General features: G+C 35.6%; 2 protein-coding genes across 4 annotated transcripts in view; both read left to right on the top strand.

Moving 5' to 3' along the window:
- Window positions 1-4,926: 4,926 nt before the first annotated feature.
- Window positions 4,927-11,814, top strand: LOC121422994 (brain protein I3-like). 3 transcript variants are annotated; one of them, XM_041618262.1, is made up of 3 exons: window positions 4,927-5,789; window positions 6,811-6,831; window positions 9,663-11,814. In XM_041618262.1, the coding sequence occupies exons 1-3, from the start codon at window positions 5,669-5,671 to the stop codon at window positions 9,953-9,955; spliced, it is 435 nt and encodes a 144-aa protein (XP_041474196.1). In that variant the 5' UTR covers window positions 4,927-5,668; the 3' UTR covers window positions 9,956-11,814. The 3 variants fall into 3 exon arrangements, with proteins under 3 accessions (XP_041474196.1, XP_041474197.1, XP_041474198.1); XM_041618263.1 differs by having other exon boundaries at window positions 6,817-6,831; XM_041618264.1 differs by lacking the exon at window positions 6,811-6,831.
- A 2,530-nt stretch (window positions 11,815-14,344) lies between these two features.
- Window positions 14,345-25,179, top strand: part of LOC121422217 (CDP-diacylglycerol--glycerol-3-phosphate 3-phosphatidyltransferase, mitochondrial-like) — a 30,156-nt gene continuing 19,321 nt past the window's right edge. The window contains exons 1-8 of the mRNA XM_041617124.1: window positions 14,345-14,443; window positions 18,486-18,769; window positions 20,010-20,087; window positions 20,740-21,023; window positions 21,713-21,894; window positions 22,273-23,012; window positions 23,632-23,791; window positions 24,000-24,065. Coding sequence (XP_041473058.1) covers window positions 18,521-18,769; window positions 20,010-20,087; window positions 20,740-21,023; window positions 21,713-21,894; window positions 22,273-23,012; window positions 23,632-23,791; window positions 24,000-24,065 — 1,759 coding nt within the window. The 5' untranslated portion in view covers window positions 14,345-14,443; window positions 18,486-18,520. The remainder of the gene's footprint in view (window positions 14,444-18,485; window positions 18,770-20,009; window positions 20,088-20,739; window positions 21,024-21,712; window positions 21,895-22,272; window positions 23,013-23,631; window positions 23,792-23,999; window positions 24,066-25,179) is intronic.

Here is a 25,179-nt window from a genome sequence, read left to right on the forward strand (position 1 = left end):
GGATTAGTCGTCAGAGACTTGTATATGCATATAACCGCAAAGGTATCAGAATCTTCCCTTTTTGTTCTGAGGATAGCATTCAACCTTGTGAAAAGGGGGAAAATGAAGGATCCTCAATTTTGACATGTTAATTAGAAGTTTATCCCATGTTATCAATCCTAAACACACCCTGCTAAAATACACTGGAATTGAGTAATACCTCTTACAGATCACATTTATCCCTGAATTTATACAAAAACGACAAGAGATGCTAAAGAATTAATTCATTAAGACAAACAAACCTACAGACATCTAACACAAGACATGAAACATAACATACAATACCAGACAACATTAAAACAAAACATGAATTATACAATCACTCGTTGCAAGAGAACATCTTTTATTCTTGATAAGGTGTAGGGCAGTCAAAGACCACTCTAATCTTATTTGGCTTTCTAGGATGATACAACCCAGTGTGAGGGATATAGTTAACACGGTCCTGTAGTCTGAGATGCTCAGCAGGCACTCAGCATTATTTTGGATGTAGTCTCTGCCGAACTTTGGGTTCATCCGCAACCTTCCAGACAGCTGGTTATACCTCTTCAGCGTGAGGCCTGCTGAAGGAAAGACTAACCTTTTGGAGACTTCAGAGGTAGCGGCATCTCGTAGTGGATATTGTAGCGTCTGCGGATACCACCTTCTAGGATGTCCAGGAATCTTTTCTCCACAGAGTACGCTCAGTGTTCAAATTAGAGTCCTTGAAGTCCTGTTCGCAGATTCAGATCATTTTCTCTGTGTCCAAGATCTCCTTTGCCTTATTCGCTTATGGCCCGGGGGCAGTTGTTCCCAATAAGGAGTGATGCCTTGATACTCATGTTGCAGGGCATGAGACACTGGCTCCAGATGAGGCCACTCCTTTATGAATTCGCCTTTGGGGATCTGGGACATACGAGCTGGAACAGACTCTCTGTAGAAGCATGATGGAAGATCGATCTCATTCTCCTTCTTGAAGTCCAGCACCTGAGGTCCACATACCTGCATGCTCTTGATGCTCATTGTGGTGTGCATTGTCGTTAGTCTGAGCGTGGTTTCTGCTGCTTGGACTCACAGCTACTCACACAGGCCATCTGATACAAAGCCTACATTGCTTTGATTGTCCAGGATTGCAGGAAACCTTTGGAAGGTTTATCCACACACTAGAAAAATCATGCAGTGCTCTTGGCCATCTTGGTCTGGAAGGGAGCAGAAGTTTGTACAATTGGATGAAGCTCCTTTGCCCTGGATCATGGCTTTTTCATATCGATGAAGGCTTGCAAGATCACTTCCTTTACACACCTTACACTTTCTTCGGTGTTTGCAATCTTTCACCCGATCTTTCACACTGCAGGTATCCTTGGTGAGAAATCTATTGTGTCTCTGCCTTAATTTCAGTATTTGCATCCTCCTTTTTCAGTATGCCGTGGCCTGTACTCTGTAACTTCACCACTTGTCCCTCCATAGCATCTATCAACCATGCCAACTGAAGTTCTCCCTGGTCTTCCTCTGTCTCAATATCTTCACTCTAAATAAATATTAAACAACTTAATAGTCTCTTGCACCCCTTATGATGCATCTCCTGTACCTCCAAGCACAGGATTCCTTGTATATCTATTGCAACCACAAGTTCTACTAAAGTCTTGGTGCATATCGGCCCAAGATCTTCCAGGGCAAACTCTACAATTCAAGACATGGTTTTCCTCAACAGTCAATGCCATGTTCACCCAAGAGTTGTTATACAAGGGTTAATTTGTTGTTTGAAGGTTTGCATGGTGGCATGTACAATTGCTGATGTGGTTTACGGTACACCATGTGGAGTGTTATAGAAGCAGTGGATAGAAGAAGAGAAGGAAGTGGATAGGCGAGAAAGTGGAGATTTGAGAATAGAGTATTCTTTCTTGAGAATAGTCCTGAAAAGGACTGTAAACCAGAAGGAATGTTGAGTGAGAACAGCTTGAGTAGTAGGGTTAATTTACTTGGAAATGTTTGATGGTGCATTGAGTCAATGAGTGATGAATGGTGAGACTTCTTCCAGTTAACTCTGACCATCCAGGCACTACCTCCAACATGTAGCCCACCTCACACCCATATCACAAATCTTCAACGAGAAGGAAAAATTGGCAAGTGTTTCCTCTGTGAGATATAGCAATGGAATGCTGTATTCTTCCACAGGAGGGAATATCTTGCACTTTTGATGTATTGTCTGATTAGAATGTTCTTAACAAAGGTTTGGAGATGCAAGCCTTTGTTAACACATGGAACGCCCCTCTAATCTCTTTTCAGGTCAGAATGTTTCCATGCCACTGACCTTCTTTAATGCCAATGAAATATTTCACTGTTACATGAAACATACAATCAATCTCATAGATCAATCATAATTCTTTGACACAACCTTTAGTGAATAATTACACCATTGATTCCATATCTTTATGTAGCAGGCATGTGAAAGACAGTTATATCAAATTTTTTCCAGCTTTTATAGAGAAGGCACGATGATATCAACAGGTCCAGAACTATGTTTATAAGGGGCTGCAGAATGATTGTAAAAGTGGAGGTAGGGCTGAACATGCCAGAAAAACAATCAGATGGTTATTGTTACGTTTTTATCCAAGAGCTCTTTTTATAAAAATATTTGAAATTTGTAGGTATCAACAAAACGATTTCCAAACATTCCATTTGCTCTAAATTGTAATTTCCATTTGACTCTGTTTTATTACTTTTGACCTAGCAGTCCTGTAAATCTATGACTGGAACTTTATAAATGGTATTTTTCCTATTTTCATTTCTTCAACTAATTTTAGGGAGCCAAGCATGAATTTTGCAAGGAGATCTTCTCATGACTAATCCCTTTCTCTCGGGGAAAGTCTTGTTTATTTTATTTTTCAAGTGGATTAACTCATATGTGTTACATCAAATGACAGATTGTATGAGATAAAATATCTTTGGTATGTACGTATTGTAGCCTATGTATCGTAGATGAGTGCAATATGTAAATAATATTAACATCATCTATTACCTATAGAAAAATGAAATTAGATAAATGCTTTGAATTATAGAATATGCCTTTGGTATTTGGTTATTATATTACATTTGTTCTTGCCTCATGTTTAAAAAAACAGTTTAATGAGCATGTATAATTGTATGAAATTTGTGATGATGTTAACAGTGATGACGAAGAGAAGTATAATGGTGATGGCAACGATGATGGTGGTGATAATGAGGAGGAGGAGTTTGAGGAAAATGATGATGAGGCATGGTGATGATGATGATGTCAATTGTGATGCCTTGACAATGATGGTAATGATGATGATGATTATAATGATGATGATGATGATGGTCATGATTAGGATGATGCATGATAACTATAATGGTCATGATGATGATGGTGGTGGTGATGATAATGTAGATAGTTAAGATGATGAAGATAAAGATGCTGATTTTGATGGTGAAGATGACAATGATGTTAATAAAGATGAAGATAATGTTTTTAGCGGAGATGATGATGTAGATGGCGTTGTTGGGGATGGTGATGGTAATTATGATGAAAATGATTGTGAAGATATGGGATGATGATGATGCTGATGGTGATGACGATGATGATGGTGATGGCGATGATGATGATTATGACGACGATGATGGTGGTGGTGGTGATGATTATGATGATGATGATGGTGGTGGTGATGATGATGATGATGATGATGATGATGGTGATATTGATGGTGGTTGCGTCAGTCGGTGATGGTGATGAGGAGACGGAATATGAACTGAAAAAAAAGTATCAAATCATGTCCAGATTAGGAAAATTTTCTTCTCACTTCTGGTGGGCCATTATACGATGATTTCGGTTTATATAATCATTTTTGTTTGTACTTTATGTTCATAGATTGGTCTCCTTTCACACTCAGGGCTAGGCCTATTCGTATTGCCTCACATCCCACATTTTCATAGGTCAAGCGGGTACACCAAATTGTGCATATAAACAAATTAGTAATCCCTACAACCCCAAACGATACATCGAGCGGGACATCGAGACGGTAGACGATAAATAATGCGTGGGCGTGAACTAGAGGAATTTCCCCTTCATTTGTTCATAATAAGGAGGCAAGACAACCTATTTTATGACTATATCTCTTTTTTGTACTCTCATTTCTTCACTCTTTCTTATTATCTTCCGCTTTTTCTTATTCTTCTTTCCACTCCTTATAAATCATAGTTGGCGGCCCCTTTTTGAGGACCGCGCCTGTTCATTCATAATGGCATTCGTTTTACAATTCCAACTCTCATTTGTCAAAATGCTGATTTACAAAAAAAATATATCAAACCTTTTCCCATGACCTATCATATAGGAAAGATTTGTGAGGGAGCAATATCATACCAAGTCAAAGAATTCATCAAACTAATAAAGCGAAACAACCTGGTTTAAGGGCGTTCTTTTATTGATATTGAAATACCTGGTCCATAACTTTGAGTGAAATAAAAGAAAAGGCTTTGTCTCTACAACATAGGAGGTAAAACCCCGCTTCATATGGCCTGCGTGCACCATATGATTTGACTAATTTGGAAGTGATTATAATTAGTATTCGATATACCAAACAAACAATCTGTAAGGGACAAACTCAGAATTGGATTGCAATATCATAATGAAAAAAATGCATTAAGATTTATTAATTTCGATTTGTGATCCTAGCATCGCCTAATTAGCGTCTACAAGAAAGGCCTCGCTGTGACTGTGTCTAGTTATATTTACATTGTTAATGGTTAAATGAGTAAGCATCTTTATCAATATAATGTGGCATAGTCCAACCCGCCACTGCCCACCATTAACTACGTCTTTCGACAATTAATCATTAACCCGTTTTGTTACGTCATTAGATAAATTGAACCTTCTTGTTCGTAGTATACGAATTACGTGATGTAATGTGAGAAAAGGGAAATATAGGATCGTCAGTTGTCCCCGCTTCCATGATGATATTCATCTCTACTGGTTATTAAATGTTCTTACTGAGTGGTGTTTTGTCTACCTGGCTGAGAAAAAAAATAAACATCTGATTTGTGGGACTAATGTTTCTTTCCATACCAACTTGGTATAGCTCCGTGAAACACATTATCAATTGTGAATCTTAAGTTAGCTCTCGGACAGCAGTAATTAGGGTAAAGGCTCTAGCTGTCCTACGCCTCTCGGAGATAAATATCGTCATTGTAAATTATCGTCGGATTTTTTTCTTCACATAATGTGTTACATTGACACGTTCTTCGCGTACCATCTATGCATTCGATTGATCTCATGAAGTAACGGGATAATTATGAATTTTGAGTTTTTGTATAATCTTACTCCTGCATCGCACAAGAGCTGAGAAGATCTTATTCTCATCGCCGATCCATTGAGGAAATTAGATCACGCTGTGGATATAATTAGGTGGATTATTATCGCTGCTTTTCTGTTTCTGTATCATTAATGAGGCGGTCACTTGCAGATTGAATTATTTATAGCCTACTTTTCCAACTCAACATCTGATTCATAGTTGATTGATGGTACTTAACATTTGACTACGAATCGTATGCATTTTTCAATTGCGACATAAAGATTTCATTGCCAGGAGCCACATTTCATCACTTCGTATTATATCCGTGAATAAAGTTCAAATCAGTCATGACTTCAGAGAAGCCCGCCGATGCCCCAGATATGGGGGCACCCCCTCCCTACACCCCCGGAGATGCGGGCCTTCCTCCCACTGGAACACCATACCCCGCTCCACCACCAGGCTTTAATCGTGAGTATACCTTTAAGCTGTCAAAAAGAATTAAAATGAATCTCAATTCGTTAAAGGTATACTAAATAATAATTTGAAATATAACGTTTGATTTTTCCCAAGCAGTCTTGGGCTAATGCCAAAAACTCAACAGGATGCACATAGATTTTATCATTGTCAGCATCGATTCCAGAATAATTGTCGACAAACTCGAGTCATTATAGGTTAAAGGTCAAGTCCACTCCAGAAAACTGTTCATATAAATCGACAGAGAAAAATCAAACCTGCATAATGCTGAATATTACAACAAAATTGGATGTAAAATAAGGAAGTTTTGACATTTTTAACTTTCGCTTATTGTTCACAAAACAGTTATAGGCTATGCACAACTCAGTGATATATGCAAATGCGAGAGTCGATAATGTCCTTCACTCACTATTTCTTTTGTTTTTTATTGTTTGAATTATACAATATATCGATTTTTACAGATTTGACAATGACGACCGACGTGACTTCACCATAAACAATAAACAACAATAAGGAGAAAATTAGAATAGTCATATTTCATATAAGAAAATACAAAAGAAATAGTGAGTGACGTCATCAGTCTGCTCATTTGCATACCGACCAAGATGTGCACATAACTAACATGTAATTATATTAAGCAAAAATTTATAATGTCATAACTTTCTTAATTTACAACCGATTTTCATGAAATTTTTAGCGTTGTGCTTGTTGGATTTTCTCCTTTTATTCAAGTCAACTTTTTGTTGGGATGGACTTTTCTTTTAATAGGTTATCCATGTTATCAATGAGTGTTATTTGTTTTATGTAAAGACGAGGTCCCCCATTCTCGTGATTGAAAATGCCGAAGCAATGGAGATACATGTTTATGCCCCGTAATTATTTAAAACAAAAAATGAAAGGGCATAAATGTACATAACGAATCAAGATTAAAAAGATAATAATCCTATTTTTAGACTAAAAATAATTATGCAACTTTTACCAAATTCTATTTTTTTGTCTGCAATTTTTTTCTAAGTTTCAGATGATCCTTATCCAGGTTCGTATATTTAATAATGACTTTCATTCATTTTCTGAATGATTAACATATATCATATCACCATAATGATGTGATAAGAACTTTACACTTTTCACCTTACTAATTGAATAACTCATTTATGAATTACATGCATTACGTACGTTGTGTCTTCACAACCATTTTAAAAACTATTTCATGGGGTAAAGCAGCATGTTTTATTCATTCATTTATTTATGATTGGTTTTGTTGGTGAACACTAATTTATTATCCATTTCATTTCCAGTTTGAGACCTCTTTATGGTTGGTTTAATCATAAATTCCATTCACGGAAGATATTATGACTGAAGCCCCCGAACAAAGGTGTGATCGTGACCCGGGATTGTGATATTTCACTTACGATCATTCAAGGATCATAGGAAAATTAATCCTTTTGCTGATATCTACACACTAAAAAAAATTATAACTGAAAATTCAATGTATACTAACAAAGTGTACGATAGACTAATTACGACAATATAGTATAGAAAAAATAGAATAACGACTACTTTTTTTCTACACTAATACTACTACATACAGCCCCCGGGATACAGCCACTATATTACTTCTACTGCTACTACTAATACTACTACTACTACTAATAATAATAATAATAATAATAACAATAATAATAATAATAATAATGATAATAACAATGATAATAATAATAATATATCAATAATAATAATGATGATGATGATGATGATGATGATGATGAAGATGATGATGATGATGATGATGATGATGATGATGATGATGATGATGATGATGATGATGATGATAATGATGATGATGGTGATTGATTATATTTATATCTATATTAATGATATATTGGCAATATCACCAAGGAATATACCTGACGCTTACGGTGCTCTGAATTTATTCTAAAACAGAAACATGAAATAAAGACGCTGGTAATATGATAGAGTAGAGCAGAATAGAACAGAATATTTTAAACAAAATGAAATGGAATAGCCTAAAACAGATTTAATAAAATAGGAGATCAGATCAGAAAAGCGAAGAGAGAAGAGAACCGAAGAAAAGAGAATAAGCAAGAAGATACAAGAGAAAGAAGAAAATGGCAATTTTTTTATATGCAGAGAAGGGTATCATTAGAAAAAAGAGGAATAATGATATGTCACTTTCATGTTCAAGTGCCCATTGGTGAAGGCCATTAAATATTTATGGCGAGTCATTTCCATTACTTGACATCTACATATACGTGCACATCACTCACGATTGACACAATCAAAGTATAACGTAAATTCTTAATTACACCTTTTAAGGGTTTGTTTGTATTGATCATTATAAAGGGCAGCAGCATGACAAATTTTGATCGGGGACAGGACGGCATGTTATCTCGATATGGGGACTATAACATTTCCACTAATCAAGATCGACTTCTCTTACCAAAAATTCTTTCTCCTCTCCTATTATTGATTTCTTTCTCATTTTATTTCCCTCCTCATCTTTTTGGATTTATTGTAAATCACTTATCATGGGGGTCGTCCCATACCCTTTGAACTGCCGTGAGTCGGCGCCTGTATCAATCATTAAGCTATACCCCCACCCTCATTCAGCCACGGAGGGATGAAAGTCCAGTGTGATCATATCAATCGTTGTTATGGTTTCATTTCGTAATGCATCATGCGACTCTTCTAATGAATAACAGCTAACGGAAAAGCAAAAAAAAGGACATGAATAAATCATTTTGTTCATATATATGGGAGCAGACCCATGATCACTCCAGGCTCGAGTTAGGCCTATGTCATACATATAGCCCTATAAGTTACACCATTACAGATAAGACCTCTTAATGTTTCGAATTATGTTTAGAATGTTAAACAGGGCATTTTACTAATCCATCGTGTATATTCTAATGGTCACCTCGTCATTGTCCATCGTTTTCCACTCACTTTTGATCCTCGGCCGCTATATTTTGCTACTCAGAGTTCATTGTTTCTGTTAATGACTCACTACAAATTAAAAGCACGATGATGATAGAAAGTGACTTTGCAAAATTATTAAAGAACCGTTCTACTTCATATCATCATTTTTTCTACAAGTGTATATCATAAGCCAATGTGTCAATCATTGAAACAGAGAATAAGTGATCAACATTGTTCTGTTTTCATATTTTAGGCTCTTCTAAATAAATGATAAAGTTGGTCGACGACCGTGTCACAATACAAAAGTATATAGGCCTACTTCGTATTTGATGATCGTTATCATTGCTCTATACCTTATCGTGATCACATGCGACCGATTTTGTCAATAAATCAACAAAGCTTATTCGAGTTTCACAACGCGGTCATGACACAATGACGTATAAATTCAAGACAATAATCATCTTTCACAAGACCCAACATGATAGCATTCAAGAAAACCTAAACTTAAAACAAAATAAAAACGAATCACTCATTGGGAACATTATCCCACATAATGGAACGATATTCCATCCCTGCATCCCAGGAGCATGACATCTGCATAAATCCCCCTCAAAAGATATATATGACAATAACAAGGATAGTGGTAATAATAGTATAATAATTTATGAAATAATAATGAATGAATAAACAAATAAAATCTTCAAAGTGTATCAAAAATGCAAAAAATGAAATAAAAAATTACAAGAAAAAAAAATAATGATAATCAGAAGTGAATACATTTTGAAGGTTTTATTTGTTTAGCAGGAAGAATAACATACTTCTAAAATGAAATAAATTAGATTATGGAAATATAATAATACATAAGCCTTACGTTCTATTGAATAAATTATCTAACGATTTACTTCCTTTTTATTCATTTTTTTTCAGCCTCAACCGCCTACCCACCCCAACCGGGTATGCCACAACCCGGAGCAAACCCCTACATGCAACAAACCGTCGTGCCACCAGCACCACAAACCATCACCGTCACGGCCCACCAAGCCCCAATGGTGGCCATCGTCGACCAGTGCCCCAACTGCAAAGTCGGCAGCCTCCAAGAGCAGTTCACACCGTTCGGGATCCTGTGCGCCATCTTCTTTTTCCCTTTCGGGATCCTCTGTTGCCTGATGTCCCGCCATAAGATTTGCCCTGTCTGTGGAACCATCTTTCACGGCCGTTAGCTGGTCTGCCATGAGAACACTGAAATAAATTTGAGGATCATTTGTTTTTAAAGAGAAAAAAAGGGAGTTTATTATTCCTAAGAAGACGTCATAGTAATTATCTTTGGATAGGAATTCGGATGCTCTGAATGCTATGTAAAAAAAAGACTGGGGAATTTTTGTTTACAGTTCACCGCTTTATATGTTTTCCTCTTCTCCTTGATGAGATTTAATTGGGACCTCACCCCTTTTTAGTGGAACTTTTCATAAGATGGCCAGGCCCCTAATCAGGATAAAGAAACCACACACACGCGCGCACACACACACAGTTAACTCCGCAGCTGGATCTCCCATTGCGTTGTCGTGAAATTTAACTTTATTTAAGCAGTTACAACACACAAAAGACACCAGCTTATCAACGTTACTAAAAGGCATTACTTTTTCAGTGCCATGGTAATTTTTTATGGATGTGCAAATTGAATTTAGCAGGAATTTCTGACATACCTGTAAAAGAATCGACGTTACTGAAAATAGCGATACATAGTTAACAGATTGAGGAAAGAAAAATCCTCATGTACATTCATTTGATCACATATGTCTTTTATGTCTTGCATGATTTATTGAAATTAAATCATAATGTTATGTACTATTTTTGTCGGTTAGAAATTAATACTTATTTGATATTACATTGAATATGACATGTCGTTTGAAGAATGTCTAAGATGTTATCAAAATTATTTTTGAATGAAATGTCCATGCCTGCAATTATTCTTTTTTCCTTATATTAATGTGATACACAGCTGACTGATACACGATTTGTCTCGCACAGAGTGGTTCATTATACATTGCTTTTTAATATATTTAGATTATTTTTGCATTATGATGACCTATATCCGATCAACTGGTCAAGAGCATGATGAAGGTGTATTTTTATGATCAGACTGTCCTGTATATCTAGCGGGGGCGTCGGTCCATGTTTCAAATGGGAAACAGAAGTGGGGAAAAAAGGTCTACAACTTTCCAAATCATAATGTTTATGGTATCTTATCTCATTTCATTTCGTTTATTTCCATTTTCAACAATTACAGTTTCTTTTGTACATGTTGACATCATAACAAAACATATTTCAAATATGTTATCCTGGCATGTTACATTATATTTATTTCAAGTTGTCAAAATTATTAGGGGGTTCGCCCCCCGCCCCCCCCCCCCCCCCCCCGACCGACTCATCTGATATCTAGTCAGATATTGGTCTACAGTACTCTGTTTAATTTACATGTATATCCTTATGTCGACACTTACTGTTTTTACAGTAACTAAACAGGTATTAAATTTGATATAATTCTAAAAATAACAGTCCCAATGATATACACGTACCTGTACTCTGTAATTTTCGTTTCAATTTCGATGCTATAGTCGGTGACAGTCATCAAGTATAAATACTAATAATAGGACTATCACTGAAATAATTAGTCGGTCATGTGATATGATGAATTTAAAAAATCTCTGTACATCGAAGACTAATTAATGAAGTCACTGTAGTTGGTCTTGAAACAATCGTAGAAGACGCATGAAATCGACTTTACATGCCTATCATATTTTAGAAATGCTACATTCATATTGTCCTGAAAATGATATATTGAGAATTATGTGAATGTAGTGTATACACAATTTCTGTATATATAGATTAAGGAAAACCATATCAATATTTTAATCTCACATAAAAATATTTGTTGATAGCGTAAGGATCGTCTATAACGATTGTGACTGAAACTAAAAAAAAGACAAATTGAATTGTATTATTTTCTTATTTTTAAATCTCGTTTGGTGATGATTGTATGAAAAATAAGTAATGTATAACATGCTGTCAATTCTATAAAAAGACGTATTGAACTGTCTGTGCTTCTTTTTTTAATCTCGTTTGGTGGTAATTGTATGGAAAATAAATCACGTATAACAATAATATAGCTATCAATTCTATAACTGAGAAGCTTTTATGGATCAAATGTGACAATGATGAGATAGAAAATTATGGAAAGGGCCATGTGTGTGGGGGTGAGTGTGTGTGTATGTGTAAATCTAGTCGGTGATCAAAAGTAAGATCCACCCAAATTAACAGAATTAAACGAAAAATTAAATGGGCATAATATAAAAAAAATCATCAAGGTCAGATGTTAAATAGGATGACATTTTAAGATTACGCTTGATTTTCAGAAAATAGTATATATGTGTCTTAATGCGCAACATCATGAACATTATGTTATGCAAATGAGAGACTCGATGGTGTAACCAATTTAATCATGCTTTATATTTTTTATTCCTGAAGATTTGACAATAACGAGACTCATCAAATTTCAGTAGGTTACAACAATGACAAACATTATGTTCAGGAAGAAAATAAAAATGTGTTCTACACAGTGAGTGGGAGACGTCACTGGTTCCCTCGTTGGCATGACCTAGATGTGCATACAGTGCAAACTGTTTCGCGATACAAGCGAAACCTGAAATAGCATAATTATATTTGACATCAGATTTTTTTATGAAGCTTTACATTTATGATTTAATGGTAAAATTTATCCTTTAAATATTCTAACAAACAACACATATCGGCCTACTTTGTTGTACTCTGGGCTGAAACCATGGAAATCAATAGAATGAAATTCAATTACTCTTAAAACAAATCAGTCAAATTGACTAGACCAGTAGTCAGCTGGGATCGAGCAACTGAGCAGCAACTTCATCAAAATCTGATAACAAATAACGAAGTAATTGAATTTCAAATTTAAAGCATCGCAATATTTTGGGAAGACAAAATAATGTGCACCCAACATAAATATACCATCGGTTGGCGAATGATGTCCTGTCCATTCCCTTTCTTATTTCTAACATGACATCATGATTATTTCATATTTTGATACATGTGTGTAAGATATTTTTTCCCTGTAACCAAATAAGTTGCAGCAATGATTATCTGACACATTATTTAATAATCAATCAATCAATTTTTTTTATTCTTGGAGGAAAAAATGAATGAATAGTGTAATATCCTCGATAAGATACACAATAATAAGTGGGGATATATGACATCAACAGAGGTTTTAATTGTTTTAAGTTAAATAATGCAAAACTTGAATATATCATAATCTTTTTATCCTTGTCCGAAAATGAAATTTTCAGTGTTTGGTTTGTCTGATTTTGAATAACATGCTCTATATTATTCAAATCATTGTTTTGCAGCCTGGATTACTGGGTAATCCAATTACCTCTAACATTCTAGGGGGAAAATAACCGGTTTTGAAAATATTTTTCCACTTATTTTTCAACGTCAATATGTGAAATATTTTCTTGATACCCACAAGACCAAAAGAAAACACGAAAATCAATTAGAACCCCAACCTTGGACTTCAATAATGGCATAAGTGGATCTAGGGGGCCGAAGCACAGCCCCACCCCATTATTAGCAGAGTAAAAAATGTAAAATTAGATAATAATCCGCTTAAAAGATAGCATGGAGCTTAACAGATGGATAAATGAATAAATAAACAAATAAGTAAATGAATAAATAAACAAATTATTATCATTATTTGTTTGGCGTCACCTAGCTAGCTGGGCCTGGGAGGCGAAAAGCGAACTCAATCACTGTGACCCGCAGGTCTCTTCTCGCGATATAACCAAGGAGATATGATATCTCCTTGATATAACTGATTGGGGGAATGCAGTTGGACCAAATAAATGAATAAATAAATTAATTAAAATTGAAACTTATTTACCATGCACAAACTTCATAAAAAATAAATAAATGGAATGTATACACGAAATGCTGATTCACTGAATGCGATTACCTAACTGACACAAATATTGAAAGTTTCACTCCTTGCCAAATGAACTTCAGAATATTTTAAACCTCCTACATTTCAAGAGGTCGTATAAAAACAAGTATTTTTAGATTGACAGTAGACTGATATTTTATCTATATCTTATTGTGCAATTACAGTTAATTCTGTATTAATAATACATAATAAGTAGTTGCACTCCTTTCTTTCCCCCTCTCTCTCTCACTCCACACTATCTCCATCTATCTCTGTGTATTTTTTTCCTGAACTCTGCATCCTCAGATTCAATATTCCTGCTCTTTCTATTTTTCTTGCAACTTTTATTGTTAGTTAGTATACCCAGTATTTTAACTTAAGTTTGTAACTATGCATTTTTTTACATATTTTTTTACATATTTTAATGTAGCTTTAAGATCGTGTTCAAAAAGTGTATTTTATCTGAACAAGTTATCTAAGATAGATAGATAGATAGATAGATAGATAGATAGTTAGTTAGTTAGTTAGATAGATAGATAGATGAATGAATAAATCGTTGCTGCCCTCACGTTTGTTGGTACGCGATCACGATTTTGATTTTGCGTGAGGAATTGGAAGCCGGTCTCAGTCTTCTGCAGACGCTGACTACGGAGAATATTTTCATTTCTCCACAATCTCCAGTTTGGGTAGATTTGGGATGGTAAGTATCACAAGACAGTTTTAAAGATCGAAGAATTAATTTTAAAGATTGTTTTTTTACTATAAAGATCAGTAAACTTGTCACCGACAGACTGATTTTGAGTTAAGGTTAAGCATCTGGACTTCTGGTCCCATACGACGTTATTTGTGTATGGTTCAGAGTCCTCTGTTAAGTTAAGACTCTTGATCTTGTGCATGTGTGGTGAAATAATTTAGTCTTTAGGACGCAATGATGATGACTTTTTAAATACTGTCATATACTTCTTCATCATTGACGTCTTAGTGTTGGCACTCTCTCCATAGTCTCATAAGCGAAGGATCGAAACAAAGATGGATATCCCTAGAAAATCTATCTTTTTTTAAATTTTATTAATTTTCATGTAATTGGTCGTGATTATATTTATCTCTACACCTAATGCTTAGGAAGGTTAAAAAACAGGCAAATAAAAAGATGAAAAATAAAGGTTTCTTACCAGACCGATGTCTCGTAAACCCCTCGATCCACATGTAAACAACGCAAATACAATGGCGTCGACCCTTGAACCGCTTGCATTACCTACTTCTGATACGCAATGCCGTCTTTATGTATATAGATTAAAAATATTATTTCACAAATGAAAAATATAATTCGTGATTATAAATAATTAGCAGTATTATGTCAATTATTTATAATTACGTAAGGAATCTGGCTTTATCATGATTTGTCACACTCATTCAATGAACAAGGTTATGATATAACCTTGTTCTCACTTATATCTCCATGTGTGGCAAAATAAGGGTGGCAATGTTTGGCTTATTTTCTCTTTTTCTTTGGGGCAAATGCTTGATTTTTTTTACACTGACAGTCTCCATTACACCTTTTATTCATACAAATTGACTCTTATTTAAATTTGATTCTTTAAATTATTTTTTTCTAAATTAAAAATAGAGATCAAAAAATGAAAATTTTCTTGCCATATTACTTTCCACCAATAGAGGGCGTACCAAAAAAAATATGCCCCAAATTCAAGTTTTTGAGAGCTCTGGTGAATACAAAAATTATTCCCAAGTTACTAATGCAAAATAAATTGCAACTGCATGGAAATTAGTCATTTTGGTCACAAAAGTGATATTTAAATGATTTTTTAAAGTGTGTGCTCTGTACAACATTGGCATACCATAGTCCTACCTGTAGATTCCCCACAGGCAGGGTGGTAGCAGTGAACGAGTGATTTGTCACCAGTTTTCTTGTATTTGTTCATTTTTTTGTTGAGTCTGCATTAGGCCCTATGTTGAAATGAAAGGATTGGATTTTTATGTGTGGACGCTAAGCCCGAGTCATATCGATTATTTTGAAAACCGGTGTTCGACAGCTCTAATTCGATCGAACATCGATGCATCGAATATTGAAGGCGGGGAAAATTTAGTCTTTTGTTTTTGCGTCGATGCGATGCGCTTTGCATATGCACTATGCACTGACGGTATGCGCTGGCGTTGGCCGGGTGAGCGTTGCACAAGCAGATGACAGCAAAGTTCGTATGTATTTTCCATGATCACAAAACACACAAAAAAAGGCCGGGGACCAAAGCAGAATTCTTCCCAAAATATCTTCAACAATGATATTTGCAGATGACAACATATAAGTTTAAAATGAAACAATAATAAAGACATGAATCACGCAGAGTCGATCCGAATGATTTTCGGTCAACTAGCATTCGCAGTCCATTCACCAGCCCCGTCCGCAGCTCCGTACACTCACTCTCCCGAAACGACAGGCGTGCTTGACGTAAGCGCCAGCAAACGAGTGCAATCAACGGAGAGCGCTGTAACTTGCCTGAGATTGTGTAGTTGGATCCAAAATGAGCTCCAAATAAATTTATGGGAATAAATACGTAATTTTCTCTGGATGGTCATTTGAATTGCTATTCAATGTTGATATAACGATTGTGAGGAAAGATTGTGGAATATGAGTTATGACGATGTCCGAGAATTAATCCTGATAATGACAATCCAGTTTTTTAGACGCAATTGAGCATGCGATCAAAATAAATACGAATGTTTCGAATCGAGCCCTAAATTCATCTAAATTATTACGATTTAACAAGATTTTATGGTCATACTAAGAATATTGACGATGTCAGCAAAGTATGTTATGTTCATATGGAAGAATTAATACTGGCCGGATTATTTCTATTGACTTGTTATTCCATCTCTGGACGTCTCCTCCAAGCTCCGAGAAAATAAGCACAATGCGCATGCGTGTTCGATGACGTATGACATATTTTCCCATTCATGAAATCAGAGCCCAAAGTTGGGCACAAACTAGCTTCAAATTGATGGGGGAAAAAAATCAAACGCAATTTTCTCTGTTTTGTCATGTAAAATGTTATTATATGGTGATATTACTACCTTGAACAGAGTTTTTGCATGTAGACAATGTTCGAGGATCAATCCTGATGTGCATGTGGTGATGATTATTTTTTTTAGACCAGTGCACTAGCTCGTAGTCAAGTCGATCGTCATGCAGATGTCCGCCATTGAAAATTGAAACGAAATACAAACGTTTCACATCAAGCTCTAAATTCATATTAATGATTATCATATGCAAATTATTGTTAAATATTACGATTAAATAATGTGCTATGGTCATGATATTAATATTGTTCATGAAAGCAAGATTTATTTTACGTTGATCGCGTCAATTTCCGGCCATTTTCTGGTTTGATTAAAGAACAGTACTGCGCATGCACGATCAATGGCCATGACTTCCATTCATGAATTCATCATGCATAAATTATCTCGGCACGAGCAGACGAGTAAGACTCGAACTATGATCGAAATAAACTTCAAATTAATGGTGAATAGCATCATAAAAAATACTCAATCGGTTTCATTTTGGGGGCAATAGAAATCAAGTAAGTAGTAGTAAAGTTGGACATTACTGATATTTTGATGATTGATTGTGTAAACCAAACGAATCGGCCGGCCGACGTTTTTTTTGTTTTTTTTCCGATGCACCGATTTTGCAAAATCTGCACCGGTGTTCGATGACATCGATCGAACACCGATTTTAAAATCGATTCGACTCAGGCTTAGTGGACGCCCAAATTAAGGATATCTTTTTTACCTCAATTTTCTTAAGTTTGGCTTGTTGTAGTTACACAGGACTCAGGGGATTTTATCCTCGAAATGATAACAAGAGCTAACAAAAGCCTTGGGGATTTTTAGAAGCCTTCTGAATATCCCTATTAATTCATGATTCTTTTTCATAAATAAGGAAAATTTGAATTCAGTATGTCTAATAGGCAACTTACATTTAACAGCCTTAGTGCTGATTTTTTTTTTAAATATGTAAATGTAGGAGGTTATTTTGAATACAAATTAATGAATGTTTCTACATCTTTTCTTTGGTAGAAGAAAAATGTGTGAATACATATAGAACTTGTCCCAGCCCAGAGCTTTTTTTAAAGAGAACACTTCTTTCACCAATGATGCAAGACTCTATGACCCATATCCTGAAGCCCGGTTTAACTTAGGCCATGGTCTAACTATGTGTTAAAATGGTTTATTTCCAATTCGTCTCATGCCAATCCCTCCAACTGCCATCTCGTCAACTATCATTTGGTCTACTATTAGTTCGTCCACTCACCACATGGTCTACTTTCATTTAGTCTAATGCCATTCCATTTAATAACCAGTTGGTCCAATAGCCATTTAGCCCATATACCATTTGGTCTAATTAGACTACTAGTAAGTGTTTAATTGTGCAAAATGAATGAAAATTTAATGGATATTAGACCAATTGGTTATGAGACAAAATGGTCATAGACGAAATGGTGATTAGACAAAGTGATGATTGGACCAATGTTGATGGAAGGAATGGCATTAGACTAAATGAAATTAGACCATGTGGTGAGTGGACGAGTTGGCAGTAGACGAATTGGCAATTTAGTGTTAAAATTATAGGAGCCAAAAATGTCAAAATTTTGTTTACCCTGTATATTTATTGTTTTTTCTATACTTACAAATTTGGTAAAATCTTACCTAATGCTTTTCAATATTAGATTGACGACCTGATGCCATACAGGAAAGTAGTGCCATGCATTGTTTGTTGATCAAGCAGATGAGAAGTTTGGTGAAATTCAAACATTCACTGACCAAACATTTTGTGATCGGAGTTGCATACTCTACGTTCAACATGAGCCAAGCTAGACAGTCTTCCAGGAGTCCTGATGGAATTCATAGACTTCCGTTCCAGTGGCTCAAACTGAGAGCCCCTGAATTCAGAGTCAATGGAGATCAGATAACAATCCTCCATGAGCCATCAGAATTCTACAATGCAATTAAGGTTTGTTTCTAATTTGAGATTTTGAATGAGCTTGAAAAGGCACACATTAAGCTTAAATATGTATAACCTGTCAAAATTGCTCAACATTAAGCCACTCAAGTACTTGGTTGAAGATTCATTGATACATGTAGCTTCAAAATATTAACATAAACAAGGTTTAAATGTTTGAAGTATTAGATGTGTGCATTATCCAATCTCGGTGGAACTTCCAAGTATTTTGGGGAAAAAATGATGCATAAAAAATCCTACATTTAGTATCTTATTATCCTTTACAATTTCAATTTGACAGTATGAAGGAGAATTACTCTTTCAGATAAGCTAATTTTCTAAATTTTATTTTTTGAAATCCAAATTAGATTCTTTCCTTGCCACTTCTTAATTTTGGGATGGCAGGTCACAGATGTAAAGTGAACAATCTTTTGAGACTATGCATTAATCGTGGGTTCGAATCCCAGCCATGGCGTAATTTCCTTCAGCAAGAAACTTGATTCACAATGTGCCGCACTCAACCCAGGTGAGGTAAATGGGTACCGGTAGGAAGTAATTCCTTAAGAAGCTGTGTGCGCTATGAACGCCTAGCTTAGCCGGGTAATATAGGAGCGCCTTGAGCACCTAACAAGGTGGATATGTGCGCAATATAAATATCCTATATTATTATTATTATTAATAATCCTGGGGTGCTGGGGCATTATGGTTCTCCATGTTTTGCATGATGAACAAAGAAATGTCATGTGACTTTATTTAACAGTATTATAAATACATGTACAATAAAAGAAAATCATTAATAACAGCTTTTTTGACACAACTGATCCCAAATAGAGTCCGTAAAGAAAAATATATATATTCAGATTTACAGCTATTTTTTTTTTATGGTCTGAAATTAAATGAAAAGATTTAACGAAATTTGTTGTGCAACCCAGTGTCATTTTCGAACCAAGATTGAGCCAAGATCCAAAAGGGGCAGCCATACTATTGTGAATTACTGTTATTATCATCATCATTGCTAATTTGTTATTATTGTCATCATTATTGGTTTTGTTACAATTTGTATCTTACAATATTTGTATCTTTCTGTACTAATGGAGTAAATAAAGATTATATGTGATGGAGTAAACATTGTTGGATGTGATTTGAAAGGGCTTTTGTCAGTTAATAGCATTATTCACCCTTTATAAACAAGACTATCATACTAATCTGACATCCTATATTTCTTTGGCTATATATCATTTGTTTTGATTAGGATAATATTGGTTTGTCAAAGAAGAGCATTGTCTTAGCATCTCTATATCTTGGTGATGGAACGATGGAAGCAGAACTGGTATGTATAGATCTAAATTTAGTATCATTTAACCATTATAATAGATTACCATGTGGTAAGTTTATATACCTGTCATTTAAGTACACTGAAAAGATTCAAACAAATGCATTTTTAAATGCTTTGGTTTAGATCATCATTTATTTGATTGATGAAAGAATTTGCTGATATGTGTAACTGGTGGCATTTTCCAACCTTTTATCCTTAAAAATTTGTCTGTTTACGAATTTCATGAAGTTCTCTTATTTCTGTTTTAAAAGAAATACCAGTGTTATCATTTGGAGGCAGCTTTCTTTTGTTTTGTTTTTATTTAAACAGGTAAACAGCTACAATTTTTTAAGGATACACCATAAGATAATTTATGAACTTGGATGGTTGTAATGCTTTCAAAATGTTCATAAATATTAAAAAAGAAATCTCTAATATGTTCCACTTCACCTGAAATATAAGGATGAATTGTTTGCCTCAAAAATTATTCTATTGATTCAAATCAAATCTATTTGATTTCAGCTTTAGTTATTAGTTACATGTAATATTGCATTGGTGGTTGATAGGCATATTTACCATGTGTTGTACCATGAAGTTTATGGAATGGATGCTACATATGTATTTCAATACATAAATAAGTCTAATCTAATCTAAACTAATCTTGCAGGTGAAATCACTACGTGATGCGTGTGAGAGAGCTCAGAGTGAAGGAGACGACCTGTGTGTTCACGTCCATCTGGACTGTGTCCGGGGATCGCGAGGAGCGAAGAACTCCCGCACCATGCTGCAACCGCTCTTGAAGGAATTCAGGGATCGAGTGACGGTATCTCTCTACCACACCCCTGAGCTGAGGGGTGTTAAGAAGGCTCTTATCCCTGAAAGATTCAACGAGGCCATCGGTCTCTCCCATCTCAAAGTCTACACCTTTGATGATAATTTACTCATGTCAGGGTGCGTATGCATGTTTGGGCTTTGTAATATAATGTTTAACAATTGATCGTGAGACTGATTTCTACACTTGATTGCATTGGTTATTGTGTATTATCAATCGTAAAAACTAGCTTCAGGATCAATTGCTGAGCTTGATTTACAAGTACTTGATTGAAGGCACAAATAATTCTGCAAGGACTTCAAAACACAAGGTGAAAATAAGAGTTGAAGTTCGGGGTTCACGTAAGCATGAGACGTGCAAACTAGGTTAAACTTCCAGGCAGTCCGCAAAATAAATAATGTCAATGAAACTCTTGAATGTGCTCTTTTATTCAAGTTCACAACTTTGAATTTTTACAATATGAAGAAGAAGAATTACTCTCTCAGATCGGCCAATTTTTAGTGTTTGCTTTTTGACAACCAAATTACTTCAGAGAACCCTCCCTCATGAATTGTTGGTCTAGGGTGGCTGGTCACATACATGTATGCCATTGTCACATTTCTGGGGCCCCATCTTACAAAGAGTTACAATTGATTCGATCAATCACAACTATGGACAGCCAGCAACATCAACATCTATTATGCATGTTTTTTCAAAATATTTTCTAGCTATGATGTATATTCATGCATCCATTGATTAACAGATTGAATGTCACTCAATGGCTATTTGTATCATAGTTTCGTAAAACTTTCGTTGTCTTATTTTGCAGGGCCAATTTAAGTGAGATGTATTTCACCAATAGACAAGACCGTTACATCCTTATCAAGAACTGTCCCGAGTTGGTAAACTTCTTCAACAAACTGGTCCTTGCTGTCGGCTCTCTGTCTTTCCAACTCCATCCAGATAATTCATTAAGTCTCTATTCAGCCAACAGCATTCACCCATTTGAAGGTGAGATTTTCTTTCGTTTCTTGATGTATTGTTATATACATTGCGAGCATTTTATGAAAAGGCTTCTTGAATATTTATCTTACAGAGTCTGTTTTATCTGACAGTCACAATTGTAATGGTTGGACTCTAGGCCTATTTGACACGCTTCTTAGCCAATCAAAATTAACAAAAGTTGTTGTTTTAACAACTCGTCAGATGTCATGTTTAAAATACTCTTCTCACTTTCCTTGCTCAAATATTCGATATTGATAATTTATGTAGAATTCTGTGATTGAAGGTTGAAAATTGTTTAAATTTTCTTCAGAAAGGAATACTAATGAAACAGTTCCTTTTCTTTCTTAATATCATTTGTATCACTTAATTTTCTTTTTATTTTAGGAGATTTTGAGGAATTTAAGTGGAGAGCATTCAACAAAATACAGAATGTTCTAGAATCCCAAGATGATAGCCATAGCTTAGAGTCATTAAGAACATGGCAGAGGACAGTCATAGAAGGCAGTGAGAGCAATCGTACAACGGACAGTCTCCAAGAATCAAGAACTGACCAAAGCAATCAAGAACAGGCTCCATTAGGAAGTCTTTTAGTTGCTCAAGAGTCAAGAGGTGTGCATTATGTATATGATGAATCGGCGAGTATTAGAACTAAGCACTCTGACAGAGAACAAGCGAGCGATTCAGGAGCATCTCAGGGAGACGGTGTCCATGGTCATCCGAGACAGGGTAGAACTGAAATTGATTCTGTCAAGGAAACGGTGGATCAGGTCAAAGTTCACCTGCAGGATGAGGAAGCCATTCACGTGCGGGGGAACGATACTCAAAATGGAACGAATACCATGCAAAGAACTCTAGATGACTCAAGAACAATGTCGATGGAAACGAAAGGCCTTGAGGATCAGGTCAGAGACATCAAGGAGGCTGACACTGTGATCTATCCTTTGGTTCAGATGGGTCCTCTAGGTATTACAGTAGACCAGGAGGTTACGAGACAGCTGCTTGGTGAAGGTGATCCTGCAGCAGTGTGCTACTTAGCATCGGGGTACTTCAATCTCACCTCTGAGTACATGGATACCATCTTGCAGTCCAATGCTACCTTTGAAATGCTGATGGCTTCTCCTCAGGTAAGGATCTTTATACCACCCAACACATGAGGGTAGTTTTCTTTTCTGGCCCCAGATTGTTCCTTTCTGGCCGTAATCAGCTTTGTCATGTCATCTTTTAAATTGCCAGATTCTTACCAGTTATTCAATTCAGATTTGGTTAATTACATACATTCAGAAGTTTCAGGACTAATACTACAAATTTTACATAAAAAAATATGATTCCCATGTACTGATTTTGAATGTATTAAAAAATGACCATTTATTTTAATTGCAAAGTTAAATGAATTTGAAAACGAAAGTACAAACATGGTGTAAGGTTAAATGGTTGTTGTTAAAAAATTATGCTATTACCTTTCGCTCTCTGTCCACACACACTATTAATAAAGAGGGAGAGAAAGAGTAAGAGAGGGAAGGGGTTAGAGAGGGGTAAAGAAATAAAGAGATGTTATCAATATCCTGAAGTAGTCAGTATAAATTTTATCTTTTTATAATAAGCTGTTATTATTAGTTCAAAGGCTGTAACATGTTTTTTTTTCAAGCTGAATAATAAACTCAAAAATTTATTTTTGGCGACTTATTTGTATTGGGGTGCCAGCTTACATATATGTTTAAGTATCTTCACTAATGCCCTTTACAGGTCAATGGATTCTATGGCTCCCGAGGAATATCAGGATACGTCCCCGACTCGTATACCTTTATCGCTAGCCAGTTCTTCAAAGCTATCAACCAATGTCGACAGCAACGTAGGATAACACTATATGAGTATTACAGAGATGCTTGGACATTCCATGTTAAAGGTATGGACAATGCTTTTGATTGCCTCCAAATTCTATTTCAAATTCAATTTTTTTATTTTTTTTTTTTGTCCTTTTGGCATTACCAGTTTGCCACTTTTTCGCATGAGGGGATGTTGCTCCTTGAAGAAAATGCCGAGTTCATAAATTTAAATGAATTCTGAAATCTCACACACCCTTGAAATTCTGATTGATTTCATTTTCCTCACAGGTTTGTGGTATTATCTTCCTGAAGAGATTCACCCTTCTCTTACTCTCATTGGATCTCCAAACTTTGGTGAGTAATAATATACAGTATATGAGACATTGATTGTGTAGTTGCCTATTCAATGGCACACTATTATGCTTTTCACACTGCACTTTTTTCCTTAACCCCAGGAAATTAATGGAGCTAAGGGGGGGGGTCTTAGCCCCACCAATTTCTCGGGGTTAAGCTTATCCCACTTCGTTTTCACAATACTTTTTGGCAAAGTGGGCTAGCACGGTAAAAAGTACGGTACTATCTGGCCCTGCAAAAAAAGCAGGGTTAACCGGCTTATTGTGGTGCTAGCACCACAATTGCGGTGCTAAGAGATGCAGTGTGAAAACGAAACAGGGCTAAGGAAGGTGGGGCTAAGCATTAGCCAATCACAGAAGTTGAATTGCACGTTAATCACGCTCTGTGTGGTAAAATCATCAATATTCATGAGCTGTGGGATAGTCCGGGGTTAAGGCATTAACCCGGCTAAGCAGATAGTATGGGCATAAGAAAGACAGTGTGAATCGAAAAAAAGATAGTATGGGGTTAAGTAAATGCAGTGTGAAAAGCATATAAATACTCAAAAGTTTAGCTCCAGATTATAAAGGTGCTTGGTGCATTGAAGGAATTGATCCTGTCAGGTACCCATTCACCTCACCTGGTTTGAGTATAGCATTAATGAGGATTTATTTCTTACTGAAGGAAATCATGCCTTGGCTGGGATTCGAACCCATGATCCTCTGTATCAAAGGCAAGAGTCAGAACCGCTAGACCTCAATGCTCCATGTGATCTAAACAATGTCTATGAATATCACACATTGCTCTTTATTTTTTATATTTTTGATAAGTGGCACCTTCATAGCAGGATCATACAATAGATTTCACAAACTCATTTTCCAATTAAACTCAAATCAGAACTCCTCAGAAATCTTCATGTCTTGCTCTCATCCATGTGTAGATTATGATTTTTTGCCCCCCCCCCCAATTTTAGCTGTTGATGCGCCATCACAAAGAAAATTGGCATGCATGTCATCCGCGACACAAAAATAATAATTCAACAGTTACTCTTGAAATAAAGCTATAAAAAATACTTGGTTTCCATTTGAACACTCTTTTTAGTAGTCTTATCAAATATACATGTATATTCAAAATA

Source organism: Lytechinus variegatus, chromosome 10 (assembly GCF_018143015.1).
Source record: "Lytechinus variegatus isolate NC3 chromosome 10, Lvar_3.0, whole genome shotgun sequence".
Lineage (NCBI taxonomy): Eukaryota > Metazoa > Echinodermata > Echinoidea > Temnopleuroida > Toxopneustidae > Lytechinus > Lytechinus variegatus.

Coding starts and splice junctions, on each gene's coding strand:
- LOC121422994 (XM_041618262.1), top strand. CDS start 5,669: ATGACTTCAGAGAAGCCCGCCGATGCCCCAGATATGGGGGCACCCCCT. Junction 5,790..6,810: donor TCCACCACCAGGCTTTAATC/GTGAGTATACCT, acceptor TTTTTTTCTAAG/TTTCAGATGATCCTTATCCA. Junction 6,832..9,662: donor TTCAGATGATCCTTATCCAG/GTTCGTATATTT, acceptor ATTTTTTTTCAG/CCTCAACCGCCTACCCACCC.